Consider the following 19,431-nt stretch of genomic DNA (forward strand, 5'->3'; position numbering starts at 1 on the left):
TCTTTTATTCAACTACTTGATAGACATGTTTGTTATTGGGGGGAGTTACAACACTTATGTTATTAACTTGTCCAGAAATACTGCAAAACAAAAAAGAACTGTTCCAATTGTACAAGTTTAGACAGTTGAACAAATAAAAGTAAATCAAGTCTCTAATCCTTTTTGCCATGTGAAAGGTGTGTCTACAGACCTGTCCTTTGATTCCCCTTTCTTCTTATTCCTCAATGAATACACTGGTGAAATCCATGACCCTAATGTGCCAAAGTCGAATCAGAGTGCAGGTAAGAAGGGAAGATCATAATGTTTTAATTAACACTAAATGTAAATGCTCTTATTTCTCTCTTCTCTGACTCAAAAGCTCATAAAGTCTTGTACATTATATTAAAAGTTAATGAACTTAAAGTAGCTATATTCTTTGTATGTAAATTCATACTGGCATCCTTTGCCATATTTTTATGATGTTGCGTCTTCTTTTGAGAATCACTGATAGTCTGAGACCCTTTGTACCTTAAGTAAATCAGTTCTGTCATCATATTTCTTAGTGATTTACTTGGCCCTAAAAGACAGTTCCCATAGATGAATAAGAGTTGGATTATGTGTTGTTTTTATCAGTTTCTCTAAAAAGCAATGGCAGCAGAAAGGATTTAAGATCCATACCTCTCTACTACTATGTTTCTAGGTTCTAGATCCTCCGGTTTTCTTCATGCCATTATGGGGAAGCTGCCTGGTGTGTCATATTTTTCTTTTAGCCAGTATAACCTTCTGAAGGTTTGTTATTTATTGTTAAGGTACACTTAGTTTTATGAGTGATCTTAAATGTAGTGATGAGCTTGCTATCAAAACTGCAGTCTGTGTATCAATGTGTGGACTCTGTCCACTCCTTCCATTGCTCCATGTAAGTTTGTTGGAAATAATTGGCAGCTGGGCCAACAAATTTTGCTGTGATTGCTGTGATTGCCCACGAAATTTTGCTGTGATTGCCCACGATTTGTGTGTCCTAGTCATGCTGGTGACTGCAAAGGTGTCTGAGGTTTGTGGGGTTGATGAGAAGTGCAGTTTATGTGCACTGTAGCCTGCATACCTTAAAGGTAGCTCCATGTGTCCAGTTTAGCTGACGGCTTTTATGCTTCTAGCTCCATAGGTAACAATGCTAGCTAGCTAGCTAGCTAGATCATTCTGGATCTGAAAAGAAAGAATTATGGTGAGTGGTGTGTCAAGGTTAGTACAGAGAAGAGCTGTCATAAATTGTGATGGTGAATGTATTGCGGTTAGTGCAGAGGAGACCTGTTGTAAAGTGGTGGTGAGTGTACCTGAGGTTAGCGCAAGGGAGAGTTGTGGTGGGACCAGGAGTATTGGAGTGGATCTTTTGTGCTCAAATGTAAATTCCTTCTGTTGGTTCCAGTGCCTCTTTTGTTGTGAGGGACCAAATAGTATGAGTGGCAACAGTATGGCTATAAGGTATTTGGAGAAGGCTGAGGTTTAGGGAGGTTGATATACTGTAGAAGTTTATTATATATACATATTTTATATTTTAGCTGTTGAGTTTATCTTTTGCTGTGGGGTTTAATTGTGAATACTAACCCAGTTACACTTAAGTATTAACACATCTCTTATGTGTGTGAGGGGATTGTGTGCTAAAAGGAACGGGGAGGATAGGGTAATTGTGACAGTCACTACAGTTGAGTATGCACTCTGACTGCCATACTAATGAGCCTGCCTCTTTGGCATTGCAGTCAAAGTTGCATGTTTGGGACCCTATAGACCCGGGTTCAAGACCGGGTGGGGTGACTGCTCTTGCCCTTTGAAACAGTAATGAATTTACAATGTGTCATTAAACACTTACATTTTGCCTTTTTGAAACAAGTGATAGGGGATTTAGGTGGAGCCAAATGTGGACAGCTTCTAGCTGGGATCAGAGGCTGACGTGTACTTTGTGCTGTACTCGGTGTTACTGATTACTGTGTGATCAGCACAAAATAGAACTATGATTAAAAAAATAAATAGTTTACTGTTTCATCTGAGTGATTTCTCCTGAAGAGAATTTGCCACAGCAATGAATAGGGTTATCTAAAATAATGAGGCTGGTATTTTTGTAACTGTCATAATGGCTCCATCTCATAGATTAATGTCGGCTTCCCTGTTTACTGTTTAAACCACTTTTGGGTAGTATGATAATTACTGTTTAATCATACACATGCCTCAATAAATAATCTCATACAATTGGAGAAGGTATTTAGGAAACACTACTAATCTCTGTCATCCAGCTATACACAGGTGTATATGCATTCCAGCATAGCTTGAAGGAGAAAGCTCATCAGAAACTTCAATTAGCTGTTAGAATTACAAGAGGATTATCTTAAAACTTGAAACAGATTCATGTTGTAGCCTGATACCTTTCCAAACTCCTTCACTGCATGAATAAGACACTGCTATTGCTAACAGCCAAAATGCTCATTAGCAATTAGCAATGTCCCTAAGAGCTAACAGGGTGGATTGAAAAGACTTGTGCAGCCAGTTTGGCCCTTGGTCTTATCCAATATCATATTTTAAAGGGGTGACCTGAGAACTCTACCTCTACTTTTTCCTAAGTTAAAGTATGCTCTACTCTTTGTGAACTGAGTTAGTATTCACATACATTAAATTTCATAGGCTCTTTCAATATATGAAATGTAGAAATAGCCTAAGGAAAAGCCAGGTGGTTTTATATATATTTAAACCTCTTTCTGTATGCTTTACCAGTATAATGACACTACCATATTGATAGCATGGAAATAATGATTGTAATTATAGTAAGCCCTATGTTAACTCAGAGAAGCTAAATTTTTAAAGATGTACAGCATGTCCCATAGCATAGCAGCACTCATAATCATTATTGAACCCAACCTACAATTAATACAATTCATGAGAGGATACAGTTTAAATAGGTCCAATCATTAAGTTTGGTGCATATTTGTAATAAACTCTCTCATGCTCTTTTTTTTTAACCTGTTTAAATGTCAGTGCAATTGAACTTGTAAACCTGAGTCAGGAAACTCCTTCTACACCACAAAAATAAAACTGTCACACAACTAATTCAACTAAACAGTCATATTTAGTACAAGCTTTGTGGTTGATGTCCTGCACCCAAGCGAGCCTGTGGCCCAGTGGGATCTGACTCCAGCCATGTTGAAGTGTAAAATAAATATTTCACAATGTCATAGTAAAGACAGAGCAGTCAGACATGTCTGAACTTAAATGGTGAACAAAAAGACTCACTATGGAACACCAATATCTGAAAATCTTCCAATCCAACTCTCTCTGACACACATCACACAAGAACTGAAAATCCTTTCTCACGGCTAATAAGTTCATGCATGAACATGTTTGAGGGAGTGACACATTCTGAGGTTTTTACTCCATTAATGTTATTGCTGGTGTACAACATGGGGCTTGGGAAATTTGTGATCCACAACTGTGAACAAAGAAGGCAATATTTTGCAAACGACACAGCTGTGTTTGAGGAAAGAATGGTCCATTGTTGCTCACATTAGCAGTGTAAATGTTAAATACATCAAGTTATAACTGTGGATCATATTGAAGGGAAGACAGATTTACACCTACATCTACATATACTGACTGTGAAGATTTAGAAAAAACATTGGTCAACAGCTTTACCTATCTTGATTTGCATGTGAGATGGTGAAACATCTAATGGCAACCATCTAAGTGAAAAATAAAGAAATAATTATTGGGTAATTAAGTTTGCATTGAACAATTAATTTACTCATACGAGTAATGTGTCAATTGATGTAGGCTATAACCTGTGTGAGGTGTAACTTGCCAGCTTATTTAAAGTGTTGAAATGAAAAACCTACCACCTGCTCTGAAATGCACTGCAAGCATCTTCTGAAAATTTAGGTCACCATACATTGTGAATGGATATCCTTTGTTGCTTTTCAATATGTATTTATATGTAAAAAAAAAATTACAATGTTATATTACAGCAACACCTGGGGCATATTAGGATTCTGTTTATGATTTTACAACATTAGCCACTTCCATGCTGGACTGAAACACTTTCCTTTCTTTCTGTAATTAGTGCGAGAATCCTGAATTAGATGCATAATTCTTATTCTGAATGAGAATGTAAGTAAATAATAACAAAAAATCAGTCAACTCCCTCTAAACCCATAAAGGAAAGTAAGCCAGAACATGCAATAATAATAATAATAATAATAATAATAATAATAATAATAATAATAGTAAAATCATGGAAGTATTGAAAGGACAGTTGATATTTTATTCATATTGGTGGATGTAAAAATGTAAAAATGTTAGTAAAAATAAACTTTCTCAAAAGACAACAAAAAGCACAAAGACATAATAAACAGGAACAAAAAAGGTAATTGCAAAGCTGAAAATAGTGGCTCAATATTAGCAGGTACTTGAACAACATTCACATTCAGACATTGTCTGTACACTACCAGCAACAGCAATGTTTAAAGATATTTTGTACTCTGCTGTCTTACAGTATATCTACAATTTCAGCATGTAATAACACATCAACAATGTCCCACAAGCACAACACAACCTGCATTCTCTGTCATGTTACAATCTCTTTGCACAGCTTCAGTTCAACAATGAATGCATTAATACATAGTCAAATGTATTTCTTTTTACTTATCTGAGTTAGCATATGAAAATGCTCTTCTTCCAACCAATACAATTCATGAGACTCTCCATGTTTTGCACATTGATTATAAATGGCAAGATAAGCAGCATTAGCCAGGCGTTGACAAAACATATGTTCTTCTAAAAAGAAATGCTGATATCCAAAAAAAAAACACAGAGATTATGGAAACTTCTCAAAATCAGGGAAATGCTGTTTATATATGTCTTGTTTGTCTTCATTATGTTTCTACTGTATGTTAATATACCCTGTACAAAGTAAAGGGTATTATGATATTGTGGAATAACTAATTCTTTTTAGGAACATTTCATTCATGTCAGATGTTAGTGTATCTATAAACACTTCATTTGCAGCATGTACAGTTTATCATAAACTAAAACAAATTACATATATTGAGTGAGGGGTGTACTTGCTTGCAATTGCTTATCATTGATACTTTTAGATACCCCTTCTGAACTTGTCACTGAATTAGTAACAGCTAATCATAATAATCAGCTGCTAATAATAGCTATTGTGATCTAAACTGAGATAAACATCTGGAGTATTTCTTGATCTTTCAGTGTAAAGTGGGCTTCAGAGTAGACTGTGTGTGTGTGTGTGTGTGTGTGTATTTGTGCATGCCTGTGTGTGAGGAGAGGACAACAATCAAAGCATGCAAACTATGGCCAGAAAAAAAATTCTGTCTGACAGAAGAGTTGTGGACATCAGGAACAAATACACAGAATATGAGAGATCCACCAGGGAAGCCATCTCAGGCTGCTTATTTCTAAGAATTTAGGAACTCTGTTAAGAGACAGAATTGATACCTGAAAATTATGTATGAAATAATGCTGTTACAATTGTCTGAGTTTTAATCCTGTATGAATTTTAAAGGAAACATTTACTCCTAAGCATTAAGAGGTAAGGGCCTTTCTCTTGTCAACTCTCTTCATCAGTAATTTTACCCAGCGCTGATTGGGGTCTGCACAGAATGCCGTCCCTCTCCTCAGCGTGAACCTGTTGGACATACATAGACAAAAAGGATGTTTTAACATATTTGGTTACTGTGGATTTATACCTTGTCTATGTCTGTGAACACTTTTTAATTATTTTATCACAACGACTGAAAAGTTGTTCACGTTGATAATGTTGGCACTGATGGCCAGTGTTGTCCTGTGTATAATGTGCATTATGATGTGTAGTATTTTCTTCTGTACTCACACAATGGCGGGAACATTGCATCCACCATCAGTTTGCTGTATTCTGTAGGTGATCACGTTCCTCTTCGTACTCCTCTTCACAATATCGACATACCTCAAACAGCAGTTCTCATATGAGCCTGATATTCAGGGAGAGAGCTCAATTAAATACATGAACAATGATACTGTAGCTGTGCTATTCAAGATATCTATTGAGATTGCAATAGACCTATAGTTTAGTTGAACCTAAGACTCTTTACATGCATGGGTGAAGACTTGTGAATAAAGAATAACTGAGGATTCTGAGCTTCTGATTGTTTTGTGTGCACTGTAAGAGAGGGACTTTAAGCCTTCAGGGCTCTTGCAGAAGTATTGTGAAAAGGCAGAAGTAAGGCCACATGTTGAAACATGGGTTTTAGGAGATCACATAAAACACCATGGGAATTCTTAATCCTTGAGAAGCAATTGGAGAAACCTGTCTCATGAAACAGATTTTGTGGGCTAAACAAAATAACTTGTTATCATCAGTGAAAGTCCAGGTTGAGCAGTGAGAATGAAGCATTACGGGTAAGGCAGGTGAAGAAACATTATGTTGGACGTCGTTTGTGTAAACATGAAAGCTGAGACTATCTTGGATCAAGTTACTGGGAGACCAAAATTTGACAAGTCAAAAAAGTGTTCTGTTGAAGAAATGTGATCTTCCTCAGAATAGTATGGAATTCCTGCTAATACCTGCAGACTGTATTCCACAATAACTCATCACTGATCACAGCTGGAAGGTACAGACACAGTATGTAGTGAACATGTATAGAATTATCCGGATAAGTAATGACCATTTTTCATGATACATGTTTATTGTTAGTTTTGTCATCATATTTATTTTTGTTTTTAAATTTTGCAACAGTAAGTCTTATGTACACTGAGGATCATGATATGATCACTGAATAAAACATGCTGCAAACAAACAATATATAAAAACTCTGCCAGACAGAGCTTAATACACCTGGCACTACTACTCCCTTGAACAGTTGGAAGGTGTCTGGAATCACTTAACTAGCTTAAGCACTTAATCAAGTAACTTCAGTAATTCAAATCATGCTAAACAACTGGTTTTGACATTAACCTGAGAGGTCCAGACCACAATGTATCTACAGCAAATGGGCTTTCAGACTTGCCATGTGCATGGTGATATACAACAAGAGCCTGTTTCTGTATTAAGTGCCTGCTAAGTTTTGACATAGTAGATATTTCATTATTACCCTAACCCTTTAGCACACCTCCTCGAGAGCTGGTTCAGAGTGGTCACATTTATGTGTGCCTGGACTCAGGGGGTCATAATAATGCTAAGAGTAAAGTTAAGAGTGTCTAATGCACATTTGCATTTGTTTCAGTTGTACTTCAGTTGTACTTAAAAGCCAAAATTGTTAGTACCTTTACAATAAATATACAGAACATTGTAAACAATGTTTATTTGTTTTCTAGACTGAGAAAAGAATAGTCTAATTTGAAATTAATTTGAAATTATGGTCAGGTACACAATGTGATTATTGAAAATACTGGATTTTAGTTAAAAAGAAACACATTGATATACAATTATCTTATAGTTGTACAGTATTCCAATAAAACAAGTACGAATTGCAATTTAATTAGTTTCATTTAACTGTAAAATGAATGTAGAGGCATGGATGTTGAAAGTGCTTGCAGTCTATAAAAACCTACTACAACAAACGAGCATTGATAAAGCAACAGACCTGGCACCATTACACAGGCGGGAGAAGAAACAGCAGCATGGAAAGGACGAGTAACATTAATTCTCCTTTATATGTTCACTGTTTACTCCTTAATACTAGGAGAACGAAAAGGTGTGCACAACCGAGCATCTTCTTCAGCTGTTTGGGTACTCCCGAATTAAACTGCTGACTAGTCAGACAGCTAATTACGCTCGAGAGCTGGTTTTGGCTGAATTGAGATTTCTAACCAAGTATTGTGCATGTTTAATTTGTCATCGTATTCTGCCCTACCGTGAACATTGAGACGTGGGTGTCCTGTGATGAAACTGAGGCTATTTCTCAGAAATAACCTGTCGCACATTTTTCTCTTTCACAAACGGCACAATTTAGTTAGCTTGCTAGGTAACATTTAAGCTACATAACTTGCATGACAGTCATTTTAAACCACGATGCGGTCATCGACTAGTTAAAAATCGAAACAAAAATAACAGGCAAAACATACTTGAACTCTCAACGATACTTCCAGCAAATACCATCCTGAGACAGATTATTAGTTTAAAAAAGACTAAGCGTACATTGATGTGACCATCACGCATTCTTGGTTTCTGTCGGTCGGAGGACAGGGAATAAACCAGCCGACTTAAATTTCTAGCTCAATGAGGCGCTGCACCAATGCTGTGGTCTCCCCCTAGCCAAGCCTATTATGCATTACAACTATGTATTCAAGGAGTATTCTCCTAATATGAAATCTTAAATGGTGCTATGAAATGAGTTCAAGTTTTAACTAATCTTGGATGCCGCAGATCGCTAAACCACATACACACGCAACTCATTTAGCAAAATGATATTCAAACGGGAATGTTCTCCTACTAAAGTAACTGTAACTAGTTTAAATTAGGCTAAGTAAAACTCAATCCAAGTAAATCAAAGTAAAAAAAAGAAACTTTGTATTTCTTAAACTGAAAATGTAATCTTCATCTGAGCCCTCAGAAACCTCAGACGAGACAATACCAATGACTATAACAGTGATACCAATGATAATAACAGTACATCAGTGCTAGCTTCTTAGACATGATAGGCTTTTTTGCGCCGAAGTACTACCTACCTTGTGCCAGGCTGAGGTACAGGCAGGCCAGAAGAAGAAGACAGAAAAAGGCACTGAACCTCATGGCTCGCTCGGGTAGTCTGTGATCAGCTGCAAACAGAAGTGAAGGTGCACGGTCGGGAAGTGTTATGTTTTCAATGCAAGAATTGTAAACAGGCTCTTTTTATACCACTTAAAACTGCGAGTTTGATCTTTGAAGAAACTCTTGCGAAACCTCAGCAGAGTACTGCAGCAGCTGTAGGCAGCTGTATTCAAGGACATGTGTTTATTCTTAGCATAAATTATGAGGCTGAGTATACTTATGCACAGCCCCCTAATCCTAACCACACACACACAAACATTCACACACTATTTTGCAATCTTGCAGCTGCAGAACATCCCCTAGAAAGCCCTCCAAAAAACCCCAAAATGTTGACACACTTACAAAGTTTGAGAAGAAAAACGTCAGTCGTTTTCAGAAGATTACAGCAATATTCTTTGTCTCCTCTGTCTTAAGAAGAGTCTGCACCCTTATATAAAGTCTAGGTGATGTCCCCACCCCTCCATCAGTCATGTTACCTGAATCCATGTTACTCTTCTTCTTTTGGGAACAAGCATGAAAGTTTTCAACACCAGTCTTTGTTCGAGAAAATTATTTATTTATTTTTATTGATTTAATAAAACTTGGTAAAACATTCAGTGTAGCTTGCACGGTGTATGCTTGACATCTCACATCTTCCATGATGAGGGCCATTATTTCTTTCATTGTTTCAGTTTTGAGACCGAAGTGTCTCCCAGTAGATTTATATTTACATTTATCTAAAGCAACTTTTAGGTGAGGCAGAGCACAACAGAAGCAAAAGCCATGCAAGGAGTCACAACATTAGAAGTGCTGCATGACCAAGTTTCAGTAGTTGGCCAGACAAGGTCCAAGGCAGCTGGTAGAGACACAAGTGCATTCAACCATTAAATTTGAAGTTTATTTTATTTTGTTTTTTTTTTAAAGGAAAACAGAGTTAGGACATATGAAATTGCTTTAGGTTGTAGTGCTTCAGGTGAGCACAGAAGAGTTGTATCTTCAGATGTGTCTTAAAAATAGATGTCATCTCAATCTTGCAATAGGCCATCTTTTTTTGCCTAATGATCCCACAGTAAACATAATTGTCTATGTAATTGTGGACTGGGATGAATATAAAAGGCAAATGTACACTGCAAAATAAATTATTTCTTGCTGCAATAATAAAAATATCAAATAAATATGGATTTCTTGAAAAGATTTTTCTTAGAATTTGTGAACCATATATAATAATTTCATGAGAAATATCTCAAGACATGCATGATGTCTGATTGATCCCTCATTGCCTTAAACCATTGTGGTTACACAGTGTCAAAAATGATCCTTAAGATCAATGTTAACTTGCAGCAGATTGCCAAATTCATAGTGACTAACAATGATCTGAGAGTATGACACTACACTACAGTCAACTCTCAGTTATCCAGTTACAGATAATCTGTGCCAGCAGGCCACACTGGTGTAAATTTTATATCAATAAAGACCTTTTGTTCTCCAAATATTGATAGTAAGGGTAGAGGGAGAGTCTGGTCCCGCATTATCAAGTCATGCTGTCATTAAATCGATGAGCTAAAAGATAGCCAAATAGTACATCTAATTGTTTCACAGCTGTTCACAAAAACCTAGCTATCTGTGACTAAGTAATGATACATGGCAACATGGGTAAGCTGCCCCTAATTATCTTATCTTGTATCTTGAGCCTTGTTACATCCAGGACAAAAGCCCTTTCAGTGTACAAAAAGGCTAAGTAAAAATTAAAATTCAGTACATGTGTACTGAGAATTATTTTACATTTTTGCATCCTTTCCTGCTTTTCTCATTTCATATGTCCTTGCTGTAATTTAATGGAATTGAGCTGAAAAATCAAAATCAAGTTTCATGTTCAAATCATGGAATTTAGATGTATTTTAAGTGTATTTTTAACATACCATATGTTTACTCAGCTCCAGGTTACTTCTTAATGTAAGAACTCAGTAAAATCTACATTGGATCCTGTTCCTCCTCTCCTCTACTTTAGTTAATAATTTATAATACTTATTATTATGAATTATGTGCCTCTATTGCAATTTCATTTTCTTTAAAGTTAGCTCAGTTGTATCCAACCAAAACAAACCAAAAACATTTTAACTTTGGTTGCCATTGAAGACCCAAGCAAGTATTTTGCTGAGTTTTTTGTCCTCTGAAGACAACATGTTTATGTGTTGTTTCAATATCTGTAACTGTAAGGTGCCCCTTTATGACATCTCTCATTCCATTGCGCTATATCCACCATGATTTTGAACTCTTTGCATGAAATTCAATCCTCGAAGCACACCATGAGAACTGTTTTATTTGAACATTATTTGAAATTAAGTTTGATTGATTTGAAAATCATGGTGCATTTACAGTAATGAGGGCAGATGGAGTATTGTTTTACAGTTAAGTTATTGATATTACTTTGGAATTCCCCTCAAACCCCAAGTTGCATACACTGTTCTGAGATGTTCCAGTACGCTTGGCCTGCTCTTATTTTATTTCACATGATAAGTCCTAAATGAAAAACAGAACCAAGCTGAGGCAAGATGCCACATCTTTTCTTCTTTTTCAAAAAAGATGAAGCAATTCTCTCTGGTTTACATACTTTTATTCCCCCCTCTGTTGAGTTTGACTCAGTTGGAAACCTCACTGAGCTGAAACCAGAACCCTTGTTTTTGCCACATGTTCTTGGACACTATTCTTTGCATGCTGATAAGGGTGTAATCAGATCACAGCATTGATGCCAGCTGTCCTGGCACCCCCCACACCTCCCTTACCTAAGTAAGTGCTATTAGATGAAAGAGGATGAAAAGGGACCTTTCTGACACGGAACTTACTTAATGTGGGGAAATATCTTTTCAGAATTCATACCATTTTAGTCATTTTCCTGCTTTAATACTGTACTATCTTCATACCAAAATGGAAATTAAGGGTGGCTAAAAGCTGAAAAATAAAGGAAATTCAAATGAAAGGCATAGCCCTTAAGTCATGTCAGGGATGCTGGTCAGTCTCCTAATCTATCATTTGATTGGCATCTCATGGATGGGAAGGTGTGGAATGAAGTGGTAGCATCTTGTTGTGTTTGTTCTGGTGTCCTAGCCCTGTCCCAAAGCTGACGATGCTTGTGGTTGCCATGGCATCAATCATTACACGAATGAGAGATTGTTGTTCATCTTTTAAAACTTTAGATTAGCACACTCAATACAACCATATGGGTAAGTGCAGTCCATAAAGATTTTTGTCTGATACTTATTGTGTGATCCTGCCCACCAATTATTTTTTCATGGTATCTTTTATTATAAACTATGCAAATTATTATAATGGTATTTTTTCAAACAATTGGGAGTGGTCACTGTAGATAATATACCAAATTTAATCATTGTTGGTGCTAAGATTGTGAAATAACCCTAAAATCACATTTTCAATGCCTTAGCCTTTTGCCCTGAACTACTACTAAAATGATTTTCTTGGTAAAAATATTTCATAAAGACTGTTTTTCATTGTTCTATCCTTCAAATGCTTTATTTGAGTTTAATTAATTATGCATTAATTGTGGTTTATGGCTTTACACAGAGGGATTTGTGTTTCGATAGGATAAAATGGCTCCTTGTGCTTAGTGGGTAGTTGTACTGTATGGCAGGTGCTGTATTCTACTTGCTTACTTGCTGTTCGTAGTGCAGGATAACTTCTAATGCTCTTTATAGTGCTCTAACGCCCTATATACACTAAATGTGTTTCCCAAATAAAACAATGTATCTATCTAGATAGCTACAATCCAATCATGTGATGTAAGAGGGTGACAATCAAAGGACAGACAGCCCACACCTTTTCATAAAACCTAATTCCAGCAAAGGTGGTGACAATCAAGGGAGAAAAATGGTAAATGGACTGCATTTATATAGCGCTTTTCTACTCATTTTGAGTACTCAAAGCACTTTACAGTTATATGCCTCACATCTACCTACCAGTGGCAGAGGCTGCTATACAGGCTTACCAACTGGCCACTGGGAGCTGTTGGGGGTTCAGTGTCTTGCTCAAGGACACTTTGACACTCTGTCAGGATGAGCCACATTTGAACCAGGGACCTTCCAATCCCTAGTCGACTGCTCTATCTCCTGAGCCACTGTCGTCCCCAAAAAAAAAAGTTCCGACTTATTTCTTAATTTATCAGCTTTCTACCAAATCAGTCATTTATAACATTATTAGCATTATGGAAATAAAAGCACATGAACAGAATACTTGAAGAAGCAGTATGACTCTCCAAACCAGCCAATTTATTGTTATTGCATTGAGAAATCTGGGACTGCGGTAGTGAAAAGCAGTGATGGGAAACTGACCAGTAATCTAGAAACATGGCAACATTTGCACTGTGGTTTCTGGCAGTCATTATCAGTTGTAAAATTAAAAAAAAAATCTGAAGCATAAAATGAACAGACAGTATGTTGGCGTGAAATGTAGCATTGTCATACAAGACGGTTTCTGCCAAAAAATAAAAAGATGAGAACAGAGATAAAGTGCAAAATCTCCCTAATAACATTCATATCTGGTAATACAAAGGCTGATAAATATATAAATAATATTTTTATTTAATGCTAAACTCAGGATTTTGGGTCTTACAGGAAATAAGAAAAAATCCATTCAGCCTCAGATTAAGTATTTTGCGCAAAATAAAACTATTTTCAGGTCTTTGTAAAGCAAGAATCTCATTCTTTCTGCATGTACTTCATGACACTGTACATTTTGTTTTTCCAATAAACCTTTTTCCTGGAACGTGTGTTAACTTGTGTTTTGGCAGATATGAAGCTCTCAAATTTAATGACTCCCGTCAGTAAAAGTTTGAATTATTATTTCCATGTTGGCCAGTTGGCTTGGATTCCTCCTCTGATACTCAAAGCTATGAAAAAAAATCTGTTCAAACAGGAGTTCTTGAATTTACATATTTGCCTTCTCTCAGTTGAATCACTTCTCCATTGCTGTACTTGTACAAATACACCACAAGCCAGTTTCTGACTCCTGTTTGTATTTAATTTTGTTCCCATGTTTTTCTTCTGTAAATCACCTTTCCCGCTCAACAATATTTTGGAATTTAGCTTAAGTCCCCCCTAGGACAGAGTTCAACAAACTCACTGACCATGTTTGTAGACAATATTCTGAAGCTGAGAGCTCCAAATTTATATTCCTGTAAGCATGTGTACTGTATTGTACTGTAACTCCCTGGGAGGGTGCAGTTATATGAATAGCTTCCACTGATATGTGCAAAATGTGTGTTCAGGTATAAATCAGACAAAAAGGATGCAAACATATGCGACCTTACACCACATTCAGGACAATGGAAGAGGAATGCTTGAATTTTATGCTACAGTAATACCTTTCACATGATATACAATACATCACCAAACATAAGTAAAATTCCACTTCCTCAATCAGGAAATATTAGCTTTGAGTTTTCACTATCTTTTGTATAATTATAATTTTTTACTTTTTCAAAAAACATTGGGAGTTGATTTCTTTTCTCTGTTAGGTATTCAGTTGCTTGCAAAAATAATATTATTGCCAAGAGTTACTTTTCCAGAACTGCAAAAAGCACACTTATCTAATGAACACAAGATTCCTTTCTTTTGGCTGTGGGATATATGCCGTAGTGGCAATATTTCACAATAAATTGGCTCTGGGCAGTTACAATACCAGTAACAGTATTACGCAAACCAATTTATAAGATATTGTATGAATATGTGAACCCTGACAATTAGCTAGTTATGTTCTATTTGCTTCAAACATAACATGAATCTCACTGTGAACATAACATGAATCTTACTGTTCCCAACCCTCAAAGCATGTTCACTACAACATGCATGAAAGGTAGGAAGGTTCTGGCTTGGTTGCAAGTAAGATGTATTTTTCATGTTGAAAAATCTGAAAATGTATAGCTCAGATCTTGAAGGAATAACTATGTCACACCTTCAAAAACAGCTTTATGGTTCACATTGTGTAAAGAACAGCATTTTTTCTTTACTACTTAATTTGGACTGTACTGAAGAATTGTACCCAGTTCAGTTTTGTATTGATGTTATTCACTGTGCATATTTTATTATGCTTCTCCCCACGCTGCCCTTTTTGAATGGTTCCACTCATCTCACTGCAACAATCTTTGTGCTTGTGCAGGAGTGCTGCAGCAAGACAAATGCAGCTTTCTCCGATAGACTCTCATACAGCCAATAGCTAGTTTTCACACCACAATATGACAGTGCATTGCAGGTAAGTGAACTCCACTGCAGTTGCCCAAGCAGCTTGCAGGCATCTGATGAATCAAAATTGCATGAGAGTTGTGAGACAAGGTGACACTGTTGACAGTCTGACAGACTCTGACAGACCAAGGCCAATTTGTTCCACCACTATGGGCTCCAAGTCACTGTTGGCCAATGGTGTGGCTGGGACTGCACTTAAGCTGTTGGCCTCAGTCTGCACTCAAAATGAGTGCCTTGCTGTCTGAGGAACGTAGGAGCCCTAACTGTGCACACCAATTCAGAGGGTCGCAACCAACTAATAGACTTGAGACAGTAAAATTGGCACATTGATACCTTAGTGCTCATCAGGGCCCTACAAAACCCTGTGATCACAGGGGTTACTGTAAAACCATCAGTCATCTCTAGGATATTATACTGTCCTTCTCATGCATAATCCACATTCTATTGTGAGAAATGTATGTAATGTTCTTCTTTGTGTATTCAGGGTTTTGAGTTTAAAAGTTCCTTTACCTGCATTGTGGAATATGCCTGTGGGAGGGGTACTGAGCTCCACCTATAGGGTCTGGGGTGTTGTGGATTGGACATAATAGCTTTTTTATTTTTACAGTGTTAAAAGATTTATTATTATAGCATTGCACTGGAAGGTAACACTACACATTCTGGTTTTATGTTGTGGTGAGGACCACAGTATACCAATATCAGTATGCTTAACCTGAGTGCTTGTAAGGACTTGTTTTGATTTGGGAGACTTCTTTTGATTTGATTTTGTGCATACTATTACCTTTGCAAAGAAGAGGAGCACCAAAGTGTCAGCTCCCTAAACCCTGACTTTGACTTAAACCCTCTTAATCGCACTGTGGTTCTCAAGGTCCAAGCTAAGGTTCTCACTGGTTGTTTTCTTCCACTTGTTCTTCTGTCCACAAGATGGAGCAAGAAAGCAAGAAAGTTACACGCAACCTCTCAGAAGTGTGTACATGAATGCACTGAGGGTGAGTGGGGAATAACATGATGTGGCATGTTCTTGGAAGCCATGACCTCAAAACTGCATTTTCAATTGACATTCAGTTCCACTCCAAGGGCACTAAGATTTTCACACAATAGTATATACAACTGATTTACTATATTAAACTACATCACTACATGATAGACCTTAATCATTTTGCTGTAATTATGTGATTTATTAGATCGCATTTTACAGGGCAACCTCACACTCATCTTACATTAACACAAATATAGATTATTTGTATCAACGTCAGCAGTCAATCATACCTAATGCAATTGAACAACAAAACATAGGATAGAATAGAAGATAAAACATGTGTTTACTACTATCACATAAATATTTTCACCAGTGAAAATACTAGTATCTATCTATCTTTAAAAAGTTTGCAAGCAGTACATTATTGTCATTTAGCAGACACTCATATCTAGAGTGACTTATGGAATTTACAATTTTTACATGTTACCCATTCATACAGATGAATATTTACTGAAGCAGCTCTGGTTTAAGTACCCAGCAGTGCCCCAGCGGGGAATCAAACTAGTAAGCTTTTGGTCACAAGCCCTGCTCCTTATACTATTCTGTAATGTTTCATTGGTGCCAGGGGCAAAGTGATAATTTATTTTTAGCTTCCATGTGGACAAATACAAATAATTTTTCTTGTTTTTTTTTTTCCGCCAAAAAAGAAAAAACAAGCATAACTCAGCTGTGATTTATTAGCAGCAGGCATTTAGGGGCAGAGTGAGGATCAGCTGACCTCTGATTGAGCTAGAATAGGACCAGGTCAGGTATGTCTGCAGAAATGTGAAATGTTTCACTGACACCTGACTGAGGCAGATGAACCAAAAACACAAGGGCACTTTCAAAAAAGTGGAAATAAATAGATGGGAATAACCTGAAAGAAGGGATGTATACAAATTTTGGTAAAAATAGTGAAAATTGGAATTCACAATTTCCCACCTTTGCAGTGTGTGGCAATTGACAGCAACTGTGAAATGGCCATGTTACCAACTTTCATTGATAATACACCTAATCATCTGACCATAAAAATGTTAGCAAAGGGAATCAGATTATCAGAATACCTACCATGGTTCAGGTTTTTAGTGGTGCTCTGATTGAAGATATCCAATAGGAATTAATTTTATTTGCTGTCTCCAGCTGAAGTCTGAAATTTACAGTGCTTATGGTTGACTAGCTGTAGTTTGCTAAATTTCATTTACAGCACTGTAAAAATTTTTTTTTTGTTTTTGTTCTGCCTTATTCCCTTTTGCCTTGGCATTTTGAAAGAAATAACAATAAGACAATTTCTGAAATTGTTACCTGATTATGAATGCTAAATTCTGCAAAAAATTGATATTATTGTTTATGCATTTATCAGATGTATGGAATTAATAAGGCAACTTCATAAAGCAATGGGAGGCATGATATCACAAATCTTTCTCTGGTGCTTTCTTTTACAAAAACTATTGAATGGCAGTATTATCAATAAAATTGGGCATAGTTTAAAAACTGCATACAGGAAGACATTTTACTTATCTGAAAACATACTTATTATATACCTTCCATGTAATATTTTAGTGTAATTTAACTGCATTGAATGAGTATGGTCATTTCCTTCAAATACACATTTGTATTTGAGTCTGTAACCATCATGCAGTTAACATAATCACTTTACTTACAACACAAAGATCAGTTTAAAATTCTACCTCTACAGGGTACATTTTAATAGGTAAAACATTAAGGAATGGAGGAGTGGACAGGTTCTGTTTAACCTTTGTCCACTTAGGATAATAGCTTTCAGTTAAACAAAACAGCTTAAAGTTTTACTTCTACAGAGAAAAACAGAGTCATTGACAAAGTATACACTGCATCCAAACTTCTAGTACAGAAGTACAGTTTCTTTGTAACACTGAGGTTTTCAGTAAAATAAATTGTGATCTCATGCTTGGGTTAAATTTCACAATGATCTTTGGTAAAGCCATTTTAAAAAAGAATGTGTAGACTGTTTTAGTAAGGCATGAAATACGCATGTTATTTTCACAAAACAATTCTAACAAACAGAACAGAAAATGCAGCCTGTCTGCTCTTAGTGTTGTAATGACCCAAGAGACCAAATCCAAAATAGAACCAATACATTCTATAACTCACTGGAAGTAAATAACTGGTTAATTTACATAAAAATAGCAATGGTACTTCTCAACATGATGATGTTTTTGGAAAATGTTTAAATAATCACAGGAATATACTTAATATTGAATATATATGTTCTACTTATTTTGCTACTGACAGGAAGATGAAAAGGGGGCACTTAAAGAGTAAAATCAGTTCAAATTAACATTAAAGATTATGAGTGGCCTTTAATGAGTCATTAGGCACCACAAATAGGCCTACTATCCTACATTACCCTGCATCGTTTAAACATGGCGTACGGGAGGTCCAGAGGAAATGTGAAGTAGCTGTGATGAAAGCAGATGTGAGAACACAAAAGAACGTCAAACTGTGAACGCTGTTTCTGAGTAATTATACATGCAGACTGCTCCGTTCGGTCGTCCATTCTAACGTTTTGTCATATGGTCAGGAGGGGAAACTACGGACATGTTCATGTGTGTAACATGAAATGCTTAGGTCAATATATCAACTATTGGTGCATAACCTCTACACAATAATGCAACGGGTGGCGGTCAGCTTAACTGTGTTAACCAATACTCGTCCTTCATGACGTAAAGCAACAATGACACACATTTCATTATAGATGATCTGAGACGGCTGAACGTTTGCACTATATTACGAAGACACAGTACATTAACGTGCGACATGTAGCTACCCGCATGCGCACACGTAGGCTATTTGAGCTTCGAGTGGATTTCCTCGTCAAGATGCTACAACGAAAAAAAAAATACAGCTATTGATGTAAATACCATGTAAATAAAATGTGTTCACAGATGGCATTGCTATTTAAGAGACAAGTAACATCGCTTACTCCAAGGGATACGGTTTTACGAGAACAAGAAGTACTCAATCAGTAACACAGCCACCCGACACACGTTTCCAACTATTGCCTCGCAGCTGCACAGCGCTTGCGCACTTCTTAACTAAATAGCTCGAATGCATGACCTCAGTTAGACAACAGGAGGTCACATGGGCAACTGCGCCCAATTGCATATGGGGTTTAATATTGCAATCAGTGAATCAGTGAACATGGGCTCCGTGCTGTTATTGCCACAAAATTCCCATACACTTTTTCAAAAAAAAAAACCAAATCATATATGATTTACTTAAAAGATATATGGACTCATTTAATTTATTATTAAATTAAATTTTTATTTTATTTAATTTATTTAACTTATCTATTTCAATGAACCACATTGGACAATAACTGACAAATGTGATGAAAATTCGGTAGTTTTAGAGAATCACTTTTTTCATGGGTAGGGAGG

General features: G+C 36.5%; 1 protein-coding gene across 1 annotated transcript; it reads right to left on the reverse strand.

The window, feature by feature from the left end:
• Positions 1-4,340: 4,340 nt before the first annotated feature.
• Positions 4,341-9,172, reverse strand: ccl25b (chemokine (C-C motif) ligand 25b). Its single transcript, XM_036521316.1, has 4 exons — positions 9,107-9,172; positions 8,683-8,772; positions 5,870-5,987; positions 4,341-5,665 (listed from the first exon to the last, which is right to left on the reverse strand). Exons 2-4 carry the CDS (start codon positions 8,744-8,746, stop codon positions 5,563-5,565), a joined length of 285 nt encoding a protein of 94 aa, XP_036377209.1. The 5' UTR covers positions 8,747-8,772; positions 9,107-9,172; the 3' UTR covers positions 4,341-5,562.
• Between the last annotated feature and the right edge of the window lie 10,259 nt (positions 9,173-19,431).

This window comes from Megalops cyprinoides, chromosome 2 (genome assembly GCF_013368585.1).
Source record: "Megalops cyprinoides isolate fMegCyp1 chromosome 2, fMegCyp1.pri, whole genome shotgun sequence".
Lineage (NCBI taxonomy): Eukaryota > Metazoa > Chordata > Actinopteri > Elopiformes > Megalopidae > Megalops > Megalops cyprinoides.